Source organism: Protomyctophum bolini (genome assembly GCF_963924005.1).
Source record: "Protomyctophum bolini genome assembly, chromosome: 20".
NCBI lineage: Eukaryota > Metazoa > Chordata > Actinopteri > Myctophiformes > Myctophidae > Protomyctophum > Protomyctophum bolini.
The window spans coordinates 22,706,328-22,721,008 of record NC_137881.1 but is presented as its reverse complement, the minus strand read 5'-3'; the positions used below and the strand labels follow the sequence as shown (position 1 = coordinate 22,721,008).

Sequence of the window (14,681 nt, the reverse complement as noted above, 5' to 3'; positions counted from 1 at the left end):
TGTAATTTCACTTAAGATTCACTTTTTCGCCCTCAAACCCCATTTGCATTCTGTCTCGACACTTTCTCAATTTCACACAGGTTTAATTGGCCCTGGCCTACACTTCTATACTTAGAACTGTGCGTGTGCGTGTGCGTGTGTGTGTGTGTGTGTGTGTGTGTGTGTGTGTGTGTGTGTGACACGGGCGTGTGATTTATGCTATGTCACTGATTGTGGTTTTTCCCCCCCTCCTTGCAGTAGCCAAGAGTCTGATGAACAAGAAAGCGGATGGTACTGTCAAGGTGAGACCATCTGACCTGTGGGTTTTCATGCATTTTGTTTGTTTTTTCATGTAAGACTGACTGACGTTATCTGACTTGCATTGAGGTGTATGATTCAACTTGCTGGGATCGCACAATCAAAGGCTTGTCCTTTCACCCCCGACGACAAGCCCTGTGTGTCTGCGGTGCAGATGTTCCATTACGTTTGGCATGATGACATTATAAAAGGAGCAGTGGGTCGCTTTTAATGCAGTGCCCCGCGGGGGAGCAGTTTGGGCTTAAGTGCTTTGCTCAGGGACACTTTGACGGGGTCGAACCGAGGATTCCCAGACGGCCACTCTAACCATTCAGCTACAGAACATGGCTGGCCCTAAGCCCTAGTAATTATCCTTTATATTGTCTTTGTCGAGTGGAAACCTCATATGTCCAAAACTGTTACTTTTCAAGATTCATATATTTAAAAGTAGAACACGTAGCAGTCAGCAGATGGACTTGCTACTTAATCGTAAACTTTATTTGTTTGTGTGATGCTGTAGTATGATTAAGTAGGGCGTTAAATCCTGGACATAAGAGCTTTCTGCACAACAACAGCGATATGAAGTTGCACCAGCTTGTGCTTTTTTACTCCTTCTTTTTAAATGCTAGCACTTTAGAAAATGACGAAACGACTTCCAGAGACGCGCTTTCAGAAAACAGTCTGGAAAATAGTCGTAGGTGTTTGTGTGCAAGCTCGTACGGCCTTGTCTTTAAGTTCACAAGAGGATATTACTTTGTCATGTTCTGTCTGGTTGGTGTTGCTGCGGATGGATGCAGAAAAGGAAGAGGGGTTGTACAGTATGTACAGTACACACATGATACGGGGAGGCCTCTATCAGTCATATAGATTGCAGACAAAACTACCCCCAGAAAAGTAGAAATTCCTCATTGTAACACCCCTGTAAAGCAGTGGTTCTCAACCAGTGGGCCAGGGACCACCAGTGGTCCTTGAGGGGGTTCCAGGTGGTCCCCAGCTAAATGGAGAGTTGTTAACCAAAATCTTTAACTCATGAGAGTCCATTTGGGGGTCCATTTGGTTTCATTTTACTCTCTCAAGAGTTAAATTATTGTTAAACATAAACACATTGATTAAATGTAGAAGAATTGTTATTTTGATCAATGTTCGCCTGTTGCCTCTCCTATGGGACCACATCAATACAGCGTGGAATTGTGGACAAAATCCTATCCAACAATGAATGAATGAATGAATGGTGGTCCATGGCTCAAATGCTGAATAAATAATAGACCTTGATATGAAAAAGGTTGAAAACCACTGCCGTAAAGGACTGTTGGAATAGTCAAAAACTGGCACGTGGTTGGTTAACGTAACACCGTGGTTCTCAACCTTTTCAGACCGCAACACCCCCAACACTCTCAGAGTTACTGACCTGTCCATTTTGTTCCATTCGTATACACTCTCAGAGTTACTGACCTGTCCATTTGGTTCCATTTGTACACTCTCAGAGTTACCGCCAGACGTTGAGAACCAGTGGTTTGAGAATATAGACCAGAGTGAATGACTTTGTAGAAAATCGGCACATGTGTGTACTTTAAAATGGTAGAGTACTGTAGTATCGTAGTTGGTTGCAATATTACTGTCCAATCTGTCCAATACCAGTTCACCTTTTTCGAGTTGCCCGAGGGGATTCATAGATTGGGTGGAGTTGCATATCGTCTCTGTCATGTGGAAACCCCATGTGTCCAAAAGGTTTTGGTTCCATTTGCACACTCTCAGTTACAGACCCATACGGGCCATTTGGAACCCACTCAAGGACACTTTGAGACCCACTGGTGTAGCAGAGTGTTTCCAGTGAGCCAACATGCACAACAACAACAGCACCCTGACACTGTTTGACCAGAATGGAACAGAGCCTTCATTAGCATCATCGTAGCACCTGTGAAGGAAGTAGTAGAACCCAAGTTCTTTCCAAAATGGCGTGTGTGCATTGAACCAATTAAGCCTTTCTAATTGATTACTGATTAGCGGGGATTGGATTCACATTTAGCCCTCACACTCATTTTTTTAAGCATGACACAATGCATCTCTCTAAAGCGAGGCTTTGCTCGAAGCCTGTCAATTTGAATGCTAGCCTGTTAATTTACTGCTCTTGTTGCTTTGGCACCTGAATACCCCCGCCAACGGGGATCAACACAGGTTTATCTGATCTCATCTTAATTGCTTGACGTTGCGCTTCACAACTCACCTTGAGCGTTCCTGACCGAGAAGTCAGCAGATTTAGTTGAAAAAATAAAATTATAATATTTGCAACTGTAGGTCGCAGTTTACTATGAAAACCTGCATTTCCCGTCAGTGTCGCGCCTCGTGTCACGCCTCCATATATGGTCATGCCCTGTGACATCACAACTTGTGACACATCACGGCACCATATATACTGTCTCTCCATATATGAACATCACGACACTGACCTAATCAAACCCTGGATAGCCATACATGGAGAAGACTGGATCATCACCTAGATCTGCATATATGGAGCCGGCCAGCAACTCTACATCTGCGCTATGAGCTTCTACATCTACAAGTATGAAATTATGGTTAAAGTGGTTTGCGCATAGCAGAAAGTGTTCATCCGACCAGTACTGGATCAGAGTGGGGAAATCGGAGTGTGGATTAACTTCGTCATACACAGACGGCACGGCAAGCATCCACCACCGGAAATGAAGCCAACGAGGAAGTAATGAAAACCTGCAGTTCTCATTAATGGCATAGAAGGTCCCGTCCTGCTACTTGCAGAAAATACTTTGTTTTCAGTGGCTTTGGTAAATTATGCTCCCGTAATTTTCATATTCAGTACAAAGAACGGTAGGCTTCTACTTGGTTTTACCGAGTGAAGACCCACCCCTTCTTCCACCCAATAGCATTAAATTATTCGGACCCGGTAAAACCCACCGATGGGTTTTTTAATTTGTTGAATTACAGACTTCAAAACAGGTCGCATGTAGGCAACGTCATGTCCATTTTTATAAAAATAACAGTCCATGGTCGTGCATTAACCTTTCTCCACAGCAATTCTTTCCTCTTTTGTTTTCCCCTCGGTGGTGAACTTCACATGAGACTTAAGATGCATGCTCTGTCATACGGTCACTGCAGACCGAAAATAGCTGAATCTACAAGCTCACAACGCGCTGGCAAATCGAGACTTGACCACTTGGTCACTTATGTCCGTCAGTCTGTCTGTCCGTCCGTCTGTCTGTCTGTCTGTCTATCTGTCCTGTCCGTCTATCTGTCTGACTGCTCTGTCCCCTCCAGATCAACAACAAGGCTAATGTCAGCACCAGCCCCAAAGATCCAATTCCTACTCTGGTACACGCTGCATGCCTGCCTGCCTGTGGGTGTGTGTGCATGCATATCTGCCTGCCTGTCTGCCTGTCCGTCCGTTTTCAGTTTCATCTGTTGGCTGTGCTGTATAACTACTGTATATCCACATTCTCTTGTCTAAAGGGCGGATTCCCCTTATAGCTATTCAAAGACTGGCTGTATACATGCAGCATGGAGCATGTTCCAAGTCAATTACAAGTTTGGGATTTCATCGCATACGGTATTACATGAACAAAATAAGAATAGATGAAAAAACAAACAAACGCAGACACATAGGCAGCTGCATTTCCATTTCATGAATTTAAAAACCAATAAAAGGATCTTAACCAATCCTAAAACTGACAGGCAACCAATGCGGGGAATTTAGAAAGGGCATACGGTAATATGTCTTGGCTAGAGAAGCAGGTGCTCTGTCTGATTTGAGTGAGCCAAGTAAACTTTTTTAAATTACCTTTCATACCGAGATCAATTACGTGAAGCATATGATCTCTCTGCATGCTGTCACAACGTGGCTTCCCCGCGTTTAACCTGTGTCGGCGTTTTCATTGGAACGTTGACGCTCACGTTGCCCCCGGCAACCCGCACAGCGGCGAGCCCCGCGTTTCCAAAAATAGACCCGTGTGATGTGAATGAAGGCAGAGACCAAACGCATGCAGAGAGAGAGAGAGGCGCGTGTGGGCAGGTGGGCACCACTGTGTGCGCTCCCCATGCCATAGCCAGATCAGTCATCATAAACAGGCAGTCTAGTGCAACGTTTCATGTCAAAGACCCCTACATTGACGTTGCAAGATTTGTGTCCAAGGTTTAGTTGAAGATAGCACATCTAGAAGCTCACAGATGTGACGTGTTGTGGGCTGGTAGATCTGTGCATATATACTGTAGCGTTAAAGGATTTCATCTGATTGGGATGCTATGTCAAATAGAACTGGAGCTCTCTCGAGCACACCCTCTCAGTGAAAAAATGTTGTGCCAGGAATCCCCAGAAGACATTATGTCAAATAAAAATCTACATTATGTTTGCTCCAAATTTAAAGAGTTGAGAGTTGAATTTTGGTCCAAAAGTAAAACTGTCTCTGCGATATTGTCGGGACTGACTGTATCGTTTATGACAGTCAGTCTGTTTCTAGTGAAAATGTGTTGCCCAGAGAGATCAAGGCACAAAATTCAACAAAAATTCAGGAGCAGTGTACACAATGCAGTGTACACACTCACCTAGGTAACACAGCACCAATGGACATCTTTTTTATATTTATTTTGTCACTGTTGTTGTTGTGGGTGTTTTTGTGTTGTGAAATGTGAGGATGTTACCGAGACCATTGTGTGTTTTTGATGGAAAGGCACTCGTCTGAAGCAGTCGCCAAAGAGCCGTTCAGTCGTGTGCCTGATACCGGTTTGATGTTGGTGTCCGCGAACGGCCTGGCTTCCGCCGTTTGCATTGTCGTGAAAGAATGTATACTTTTGTTTGTATGACCGCGTTGTTCGACGAAAACCGGTTCGAAATGTGTTTATTTCCGGGGTGAACGATGTGGTCATACAGGGTATAAATGAGCCATAGATTACGGAACTGTTAATTTTGTTAAATATTGGAGAAAATACTTCAGTCAGTTGCTGTAACGTATTTAGTTGATCATTTTAGTGAGCCTCTCCTGTAGAGACGATTTGGTTTTCCACAACTTTTATCTAAATCGGTGGTTCGGTGGAGTCCAGAGACCCTCAGGGTTCCTTCAGGGGACCCTTACAGACCTTTAAACTCTGACATTCCGTCCCACTCAGAGTTATGGGAGTCCTTGAGAACCGCTGTTTTAAAGCAGTAGTTTCGAGGCCCAAAAGTGAAATTTGATGTCTCCCCAAAATTACATTATGAATATTTCTTTGCCAAAAGTAAAAAAAACTTATTTTCTATCAATTGCACACCCCATGAAGCCTTTAATTCATTACGTGATAGAAAAGTATTTATTATTTGGTTGAACTAACCCTTAAGCCCTATTATTTGACAATGAAAATAGCTGATCCACAAGCTCAGCAACATGTTGCGACGTGTTGTGAGCATGTGGATCTGTTGCCTTCTCTATTTTCAATAATTATTATTTTCACAAGCTCACAAAAACGGGTCCTGACACCATTGTTTGAGAACCACCGGTCTAAATTTTCACCTCTTTCCAATTCACTTCTGTCGGTGCTCTCCTCTATTTTCCTGTCTTAACCCATTCTCCCTCTGTCGCTCTACACTCTTCCTCCTCGCTTCGGCTTGCTCCTCTTCCTCCCCGAATCAGGAGCCTCAAACCACTGTAATCCACAACCCCACTGATGGAAACAAGGTACTCTAGCAGATTGGCTACAGTCCCAAGTCCTGTGTACTGTGTTGCTCATGCTGTGTTACGCTGCTGTATGCAAATTAGTGTTTTACTTTTTGTGTGGGTGTGGGTGTGCGTGTGTATTGTTGCGTGTGGATGATCAAGGTGGCTTGAAAGTGTTTGCAGTGTGAATGATTTGCGATACAAGAATGTTGCATGCTGCTGTGAGACGTCATTTGTGAACTCCATGTCTTTTGAACTTGTAGTCTGACGTTATTATGCTACAGTATACGCTGTCCTGTTTTCATACGTGGAACTTTTTTTGTTTCAGCACACACACACACATCTAGAGTAGAGCTGCAACTAACGTTTGTCTTCTTGACGACATTGATTATTTTTCAGATTGTTTGAACATTTACATAAAAAAATTAAAACAATATATAGTTTTTTTTAAATAACTATTTTATACTTATTTATTAAAGTAGATTAATTTAATTATTTTTTGTAATGCTCTACTGAATTGATTAGTTTGATTAAATGTTGCTCCCCTAAGTACTATACACCTGCATCTCCCAGGGAATGTTCTCTTGTATCTCATATGGCACGATGATCTGTCATGATTGTCATTGTCGCACATGAGCCGTGTTGCATAGTGTAGTTCAGCCACTGTGGGAGTATGAATACGACAGAGATATGCCATCTAGGTAGACACTAATCTGTGATGTATGTTTGACTTCGAGTCTTCTTTGTCTTGTGCAGTGATATTTTGTTTGCACGCTTTAAGCTTTCAGAGCATGCACTGTGCTATTTTTTATTATTTGAATGGTCAATTTGTGTCACAATTGAACTAAACATATTATGGTTTAATTTCCTGTTTATCACGATAAAACTAATTTAGCATTAATTTACTGTAGCATCATTTAAACTCCATGGTTTCTGTCCATTTCCTCCATCTGCCTGAGAGGGATTAATCCATGGTAGTGGAGAAGCTTTTAGGGAGAGATAAGGGATATTTCATGCTAATTCGTCTAAATCCAAATTTTGCTCAGATGTAGCCCAGGGCATGCTCCAATGATTTAGCTAGGGCGCCTGAGCCGGCCACCTTCGGGGTCGCCACTGAGGCCAAATCCATATGGCTACCATTAACAGCCAAAAGGCAACATTTTCATTATGCTTTGGTCACATTTGTGCACATTCGTGCAAAACTAATGCTTGGAATGGATTCAGAATCATGAAAAACCCCTAGTTTGACATGCTACTTAAAGCATAATGAAATTTAGACATTTTTTAATGTTAATGATGGCCATATGGATTTTGCCGCTGTGGCGATCCTGAAGGTCACCAACTCGAGCGCCCATAGCTAAATCATTAGAGCATGCCCTGGGCTACATCTGGGCAAAAATGGGCGCATTTAGACTAATTAGCGCAAAATATTCCTAAACTCATCTATGTTGGAAAGTAACTACGGTAAGTACAACTTTGAGGTACTTTTACTTTACTTGTGGATTTCCTTTCATATGAATATACAGTATACTTCATGGTTCTACTGCAGTGTTTGAAAAGTATATTTACTATTTTTTCTTATATTTATTTGAAAAGGTGAACTATAATCCCATGAGAGATGAGCCCTGAGGTGGCAAGACTCATTCATTCATTCATTCAGTACAATTTTGAAGTACCTTTGCTTTCATTTTTCAATACTTACTGTACATGCTCGTCTTTAAACAGTACTACTTTTCAGAGGCAAAATATTGTACATGTTTCTTGTCCACCATATTTTTTTAATTGCACTGTTACTTTGCAGATGTGTATTTTAAATACATACTGTAAGTATGAAAGAAACTATTAACATGGTGAAACACATCTTGATGACATCATCAAGATGTGATTCACCACCATGTTAATGATTTTTTTCAGACCTAGTTCTAGGAAACATAGAATAGGGGGATTTTGTTTTATTATTTCCACACAACAGCTCTAAGGTATATATTAATGACAACCCCAAAAAACCCCACCACCATCAAAATCCTAATCTGAGTACTTCCACCACTGGGGATTAACAGTGAAAAGCAGGTCACAGTGCCAAAATAAATCCTGGGTTTTCCAAAAGGTAGCCGGTTAGTGCTCCGTGCGCCAGCCAAATGTACCGACCAGACCAGAGCGGAGCTTTTTCCCAGTCTTTGAACCCTGTGGAAGCGTCTTTCTCTCTGGGCCTGTGTGTCTGCTCTGTCATCTATGAACAAACAAAAAAAACCAACCGTCCGTCTGTCCTTCTCCCAGGAGTCCAGCGAGAGCGCCAACACCACCATCGAGGACGAAGACGTGAAAGGTGAGGATAACTTTATTTAATTTTCAATTTCTTGCAAAATCCTCCTTCGTTAAACACCGTTATCTCAAAATGAAGAGCTTTCAGAGTGTCCTTTTACACCCATTAAGACCTGAGGGTGATTTTTACAATGCCTTCAAAACAGTTTCTCAAACCTTTTTCGTGCCAAGGACCCCCAAATTGAGATGTACCGGCATATGGCCACGGACAGACTTACAAGATTTAGCAAAAGTGTTGCAGCAAAGGCTCGAAACTGTGCTTGTAACAATTTTGAGAACTGCTTTTCTAAATCCTGAGAGTTTTCTGACAAACATATGTTGCTATTATATTGTAGCTCAAATCTAAAATGACACTAATTCATTACCAGGTTTAATGGGTTGAAGGCCAGATTCATGGTCCTTCTGACATGGCTTAAGACATCTGGGGGAGCACGAGTTCTGAGAGAAATGTATGAGACTGCAAGCGCCCATCAGAAGTTTTGAATGACTCCAATTTGTAGTTATCACCTCCCTTTTTTCCGAAGACAACTGGTTCCATTTTGTACACACTCAGTTGCAAGCAAATGAGAGTCTGCATGATGTTGGCGCGATGCCCAGTGTAGCTAAATCCCAAATCCATTTTACCACAACTGTTCACAATAATGTGTAGCTTAGTATAATGTTGTCTGTTTTTGTCCATCCATTCTGCTTTCATCAGCTCCGTTGTTTGCTTTTGTTGGCTGTTCCCCCTTTCATATTTTTTATATATTGCATTTGTTTTTGTATACTAATAAATAGCATTATCATGTATCATGCTGCCATCGTTGTGCCACTACCGTTAAACAAACAAAAACTGTTGCTTCACTCTTTTGTTCGTGTCCGGTACACACTGGGCTTGTTAACAAATAGTTGCAGAATTAAATTATTCACTCATTAACAACTTCCTACTCACCATCTAGGGCAGTTGTTTCATCCTTTTCAGGCCATGAACCCCCAAAGTGATCATAATTTAACTGGGGACCCCCACCCCAATATGCATTTGGAATTGTCTCTTTTCAAATGGCCGAAATGTATATAGGGCAGGAGTGGGTATTGTATGTTTTGTAATGATCCAAATCTACAAAATAACTAGTAACTAAAGCTGTCCAACAAATGGAGTGGAGTAAAAGTACAATATTTGGATCCGATATGTAGTGGAGTAGAAGCAAAAGTAATTGTACAAAGACCTCAAGAATTACATGTACTTAAATGTACACCATGAAATTAGCTAAAACAACGGAGAGAGGCAGACAGCCAGCTGGTGTCAGGTTGGTGGGGTTTCTATATGAAGAGTGCATTAGGTTGGCAGGGTTTTCAAACTTGTGCGCAATTCGAGTCACATGGGCAAGATGGCTCAGTGGCTGGATGGTAACCGCAAGGTTGCCAGTTTGAACCCGGGCTCCCCCAGAGTTGGTGTTGAAGTGTCCTTGAGCAAGACACTGAACACCTAATTGTTCCTGATGTGCTGGTTGGTGCCTTGCATGATTGTCGCCGCCATCGGTATATGAATGGGTGAATGTAATGCACAATCTATGTACAGTAAAGCGCTATATACGTATATAAAGGCGCTATATAAAATGCCACATTTACAAGATGGCCACCGACCACAGCACCCGCTGTTCTGACCTGTCACAACTTGACAGGTTTCTGAATTACTTATTTTTATTTTTCACTTTTGTTTTACTAATGTTCTTTGCTTCAATTATCTATTATGCGTGTATAATGCCGTGTTGTGCAGTGTTAATTTAACTTTTATTTGGGTTCGATTTGACAATTTCGTTCCATTTGTTCTCTATTGGGAGTGAAAATGAAATGATTCTCTGTTAGAGGTTTGGGTTATCTTTCTATGATGCAACTCCAAATATTGGGTCCGAAACGGTTGAGAAATGACAGTTACCGTTGGGGGATCCCCAGGGGGTCCCTCTACTGTACTGTACTGTCACTGTACTGTACTGTCACACCCAAAATCATCATCATATTGATGACCCCTGGTGCCACATTTCAAGCTTGCAGACCTGCTACTTTTTATGCATTTGTTTAATGCTGTAGTATGAGCAAGTACGGCATTAATGTACGAAAAAAGTTAAGACAAAAATGTTTAAATAAGGCATTAAGAGGTTTCTGCCCGAGAGCAACGAGATAGGTTTTTCCTGAAAACTGTTAGCATTTAGAAGATGTTTGTATAGAACGTAGAATCAGCCTCAGGTCTTCTGGTTTAATGGCAGCTTCTCGTGACATTCCGACCCTTGGCACAGAAGTGGCAGGGTCTGTGACGGAAACCCAAATGGAGGAAGTGCACGTACTGTGGCCGCAGGGAAATGGCGTTTCCGACGCTAAACACACCATGACTCCCAGTCTGTGACTCATTTGCAAACGCATTGAATAATGGATGGTCTGTGGCCATGTGTGTGGCGGAGGTGGCTTCTATCATGGGAATGAAAAAAGGGAAAATGTTCTACGTATACTGTAACACAGTGCTTCCCAAAGTTTTCAGCTCAAGACCAAAATGATTTGGTGTCCTCCCGGGATGCAAACATAACAGAACATCCATTATAAATTAAAAATGTAAGCCTCATTTATTACAGAAAGTAGCTAATTTATTTTCTTAAAAAAAATATATATATATATAGTGTCAACACAGGAAAAACTCTCACAAACAGACAGACACATACACACAGACAGACACACACACACACACACACACACACACACACACACACACACCTCCTCAATCCACTCGATCCACCCACCTACCCATCCATCCACCCACGCATCCATCCATCCATTCATCCATCCATCTATCCATCCACCCACCCATCTACTCATCCACCCTCCCCCCCTCTCGCTCGTAACTCGCCCAGTGTGACGTTCCTCCACAAATCCCAATCACATCCAGCTCCTTAAGCGTTCGGCCACGTACCCCTACCCCCCTCGCTGCCCCTCCTCTCTCTCCACCACCTCCTCCTCTTCGTCTCGCTCCTCCTCCTCCTCTTCCTCGTGCCGCTGGTACTCCCCTAGCGTCTGGCCCAGTGCTGAGGAGTGCGGTCGGTACACCTTGCGAGTGATGGTCGCCGCATACCTGGTGCTGTTCTTCTTCGCTTCCTCCTTTCTTGTCTTTCTGCCTGCACCTCCTGCACGCTCCAATCACACCCGCACCCACCTGTTGGGCGGCGGGAGCCCCCCGGAGAGCCCGGGCTCTCAGCGTAAGTCCCCCACACCCAAAACTTTGAGAATCAACTGACATAGGTTTTTCAGAAAACTGTCAGGATTTGGAAGACAATTTTGTAGAATCGTCCTCAGGTCGAAATGAGCTGAAGAGATTTAGCCTCTCAGACCCCAAGATTTGTGTCTATTGTGTTTTCGTTGGATACGATTTTTAGAACAGGCAAACAATTTTCCAACAGTTAGCTGGGGATCACCAACCCCTTTTGGTGTTAGCATTACGTTATGCTTTAGCTATTGAAAAATAGCAGATCTACAAGCTCATAGCGCGACACTGGCTGGCGCGCTATGAGCTTGTAGGTCTGCTCGAAGAACAACTGACATAGAAACATAGCTTTTTCAGAAAACTGTCAGGATGTAGAAGACATTTTTAGAATCTGATCTCAGGTCAAAATGGGTTAAGGACCACTGGTTGAGCAAGGAGCACCATTAGCCTACTATCAGAATATAGTGCTTCAACCTCTCACTTACTGTAGCCCTAAATATACACTGCAGACTTTACAGTCGAGTAAATCAAATGGTTTGTGGTTGTTGGCTTTAAAGTATGTGTGCTGCTGTCAGCCAATGATGACAGTTTGAATTGAGAACAACATGATTAAGTGTACCATGTAGTGCTGTGCCATTGCTCCCTCTGGTGTACACAAACAGCCACAGCACCTTCAGCCACAGACTATAGTGTAGAGTTCTGAGTTCATGTCCAATCTGTTGTCATGCTCAGCAGGGAGCTGTTCATTGCAGCCGTGGCAGCCATATAGAAAATATAATTGTACAGATATTCTAGGTTCTTAGTTTACTTATGATCCTTGATTATTTCAATGCATTTGATGCATTATACCTTGTGGTGTTCCTGCTTGCTGTTAGTCGCTCTGGATTAAGAGGGTGTGCTAAATGCCTAAATTGTAAATCTATAAAGGTACATACCTCGTTGGCCGCTGCAGTTCATTGGAGCGATGTGTCGTAGACGACACCGCCATATTTTGTAGAGAGAGCCTAATGCAGTGAATGCATTTCGGCTATTTAAAAAATAGCCAATCTACAATATCACAATGCGACACATCTAGACGCAATGAGTACTTTTACTTTTGGTACCGGACTCTTTCATGTAACAGAGTATTTCTATATTGCAGTATTTTATACTTTTAAGTATAAAATGTGAGTACTTTCACACCACTGTAACTTGGATGGATGGTTGGATGGATGTGTTCATGATTCATACTACATCGGGTGTGTATGCTGGGTTGGTGGAAGAAGTGACAGTGACAGTGATGCAGGTCATAGAGGGGACCATGCTGTATTTTCCACAGTGCGATTGAATGACTAATGAGTAATCGCTGTACCAATCATTGCATTATGTCCTGCAGCTGTGGAGACTTTCTGATTGATTCTGATTTGATTTATACAGAAAAGCGTGGGCGTGCGCGCGCGTGCGTGTGTGCGTGTGTGTGTGTGTGTGTGTGTGAGCACGCATGGGTGTCCTCTTATGAACCCGGGTCTCCTCCGGCAGATGTCTCGGTGACTCGGTCCTTTTGTGTGTAGTGTTACTAGGGCTGCGAACATCAATTATTTGATTCCATTGACAGGTTTACACCCTGGTGTCTGACAGGACACCTACAGTACATACGTTTACACCCTGGTGTCTGACAGGACACCTACAGTATAGCAGACATGAAGCCAAATATCTGGATTGCAGCTTCAAATTGAAGGCGAGAGAGCAAAGGTCTGTCTGCTATCAATGTGAGCGGTGTCATTGGCCTGGCTGGACCCGGGGACTTTTTGCTGTTCTTGTTGGGCTTTTGCAAATATAGCAAACACCATCGTAGGTCAGTCTATAGATGGCCAATCATAGGAAGGTCTGGTGAACCTTATCGTCTGTCGCGTGGAAACCTCATATGTTGTTGTACAGGATTCAAATATATTTAAAAAAAAAAGTAGCATTGATTTATTAGTTTATTGAGAATGAATTCAAACACAAGAAAGCTTGTTTCCATTGTGGTCATTGTGGTGAAAGGGGACAGGGAGCAACAATACAGATTCAAAACAAAGACAAAAAACTAAATAACTTTATATTTTGCCCTGGTATACCCCACGGGCAGGGCACAAGAAAAACATTACAAAAACACAAAACAAATACATAAAAACTGCAAAAAAAAATCTATTTTACTCTAAACGATCAGTACATGGGTTAAAATTAGGTCATAATTATTATTGGCCAACCTTCTTTAAGTGTCAATTAACAGTTTTCAAAGGAACCGATCAACTTCCATGGAGATAAGAGGTTTCTGCCTGACAGCGGCGTTATCTTCTTGTTAGCTTTTCTGTCCCCGTAAACATTCAACAAGGTATTGCATAGAGGTACAGTAGGCATACAGTACATACTGTACGCACAGACTGGTATAAAGGAATAGAGTAGAGGTATAGCTACTAAAGTAGGTAGAGTCACAGTTAGGCGTTCAATACTTGAAGAAAGAAGAAAGGTTTGGTACTGTAGGGAAACATGCTTCGTTCATCCACAGTTAGTGTCTTATCATTGCTGTTGTTGACCTGTGCCGAAATGACGAGTGGTCTTGACACGGTGAGCATTCAGACCGCTGGCAAGACGAGTGGAAACGACTCTGTCGAAGGTAAAGAAAACCAAAAACACTTCAAAGAAGTTGGGCATAATTCTTTGTTGTGTAAGCTCCAATCATTTGCATATATATAAACACAAGTTACGGTGTACCGTGCATAGGCTAAAATTGCAATGGAGTGAGGCAGTTAATATGGCGGCATATTGTCACTTTTGTTGTTATTAATGCCCTACTGCATCTTACATGAGTGTCACACACGTTGCGGACTTGTCGATCGGAGCTATTTTCACAATTCTAATATGTTCTTTTTTAAATAAAAAAAGGAACGTGTGAGATTCCCTCTCGGCAGCAATAACACTAACAAATATTTACATGAGTAGCATGGTTTAAAAAGAAAAATAAGTTCACGGTGGTCATTTGTCATTCCCCTTCATTTGCATTCCCGTACACCTTCATCGCCAGCCAGGTCATAACTCATAAGCTCCATGTCGCTTTGGTTTCGCATCATGTCAATGTACTGTAATGATTGGAAGCTTGTTTTGTTTTGTTCTGAGTCAGAAGAGTGCAGTTGTTCATGGTTCTGAATATGTTATCTCCTAGCTGCCCTACTTAGCATGAAAGG

At 42.4% G+C, this 14,681-nt stretch overlaps 1 protein-coding gene across 9 annotated transcripts in view; it reads left to right on the top strand.

Annotated features, from left to right (window-relative positions):
* The window catches only part of camk2d1 (calcium/calmodulin-dependent protein kinase (CaM kinase) II delta 1), a 92,700-nt gene that overhangs the window by 70,522 nt on the left and 7,497 nt on the right, over window positions 1–14,681 (top strand). For 3 of the 9 annotated variants that reach the window (XM_080792981.1, XM_080792980.1, XM_080792979.1), the window contains exons 13-15: window positions 238–281; window positions 3,565–3,618; window positions 8,208–8,256. In XM_080792981.1, coding sequence (XP_080649107.1) covers window positions 238–281; window positions 3,565–3,618; window positions 8,208–8,256 — 147 coding nt within the window. The remainder of the gene's footprint in view (window positions 1–237; window positions 282–3,564; window positions 3,619–8,207; window positions 8,257–14,681) is intronic. The other 6 variants (XM_080792982.1, XM_080792983.1, XM_080792986.1 and 3 more) reach the window with 3 other exon arrangements.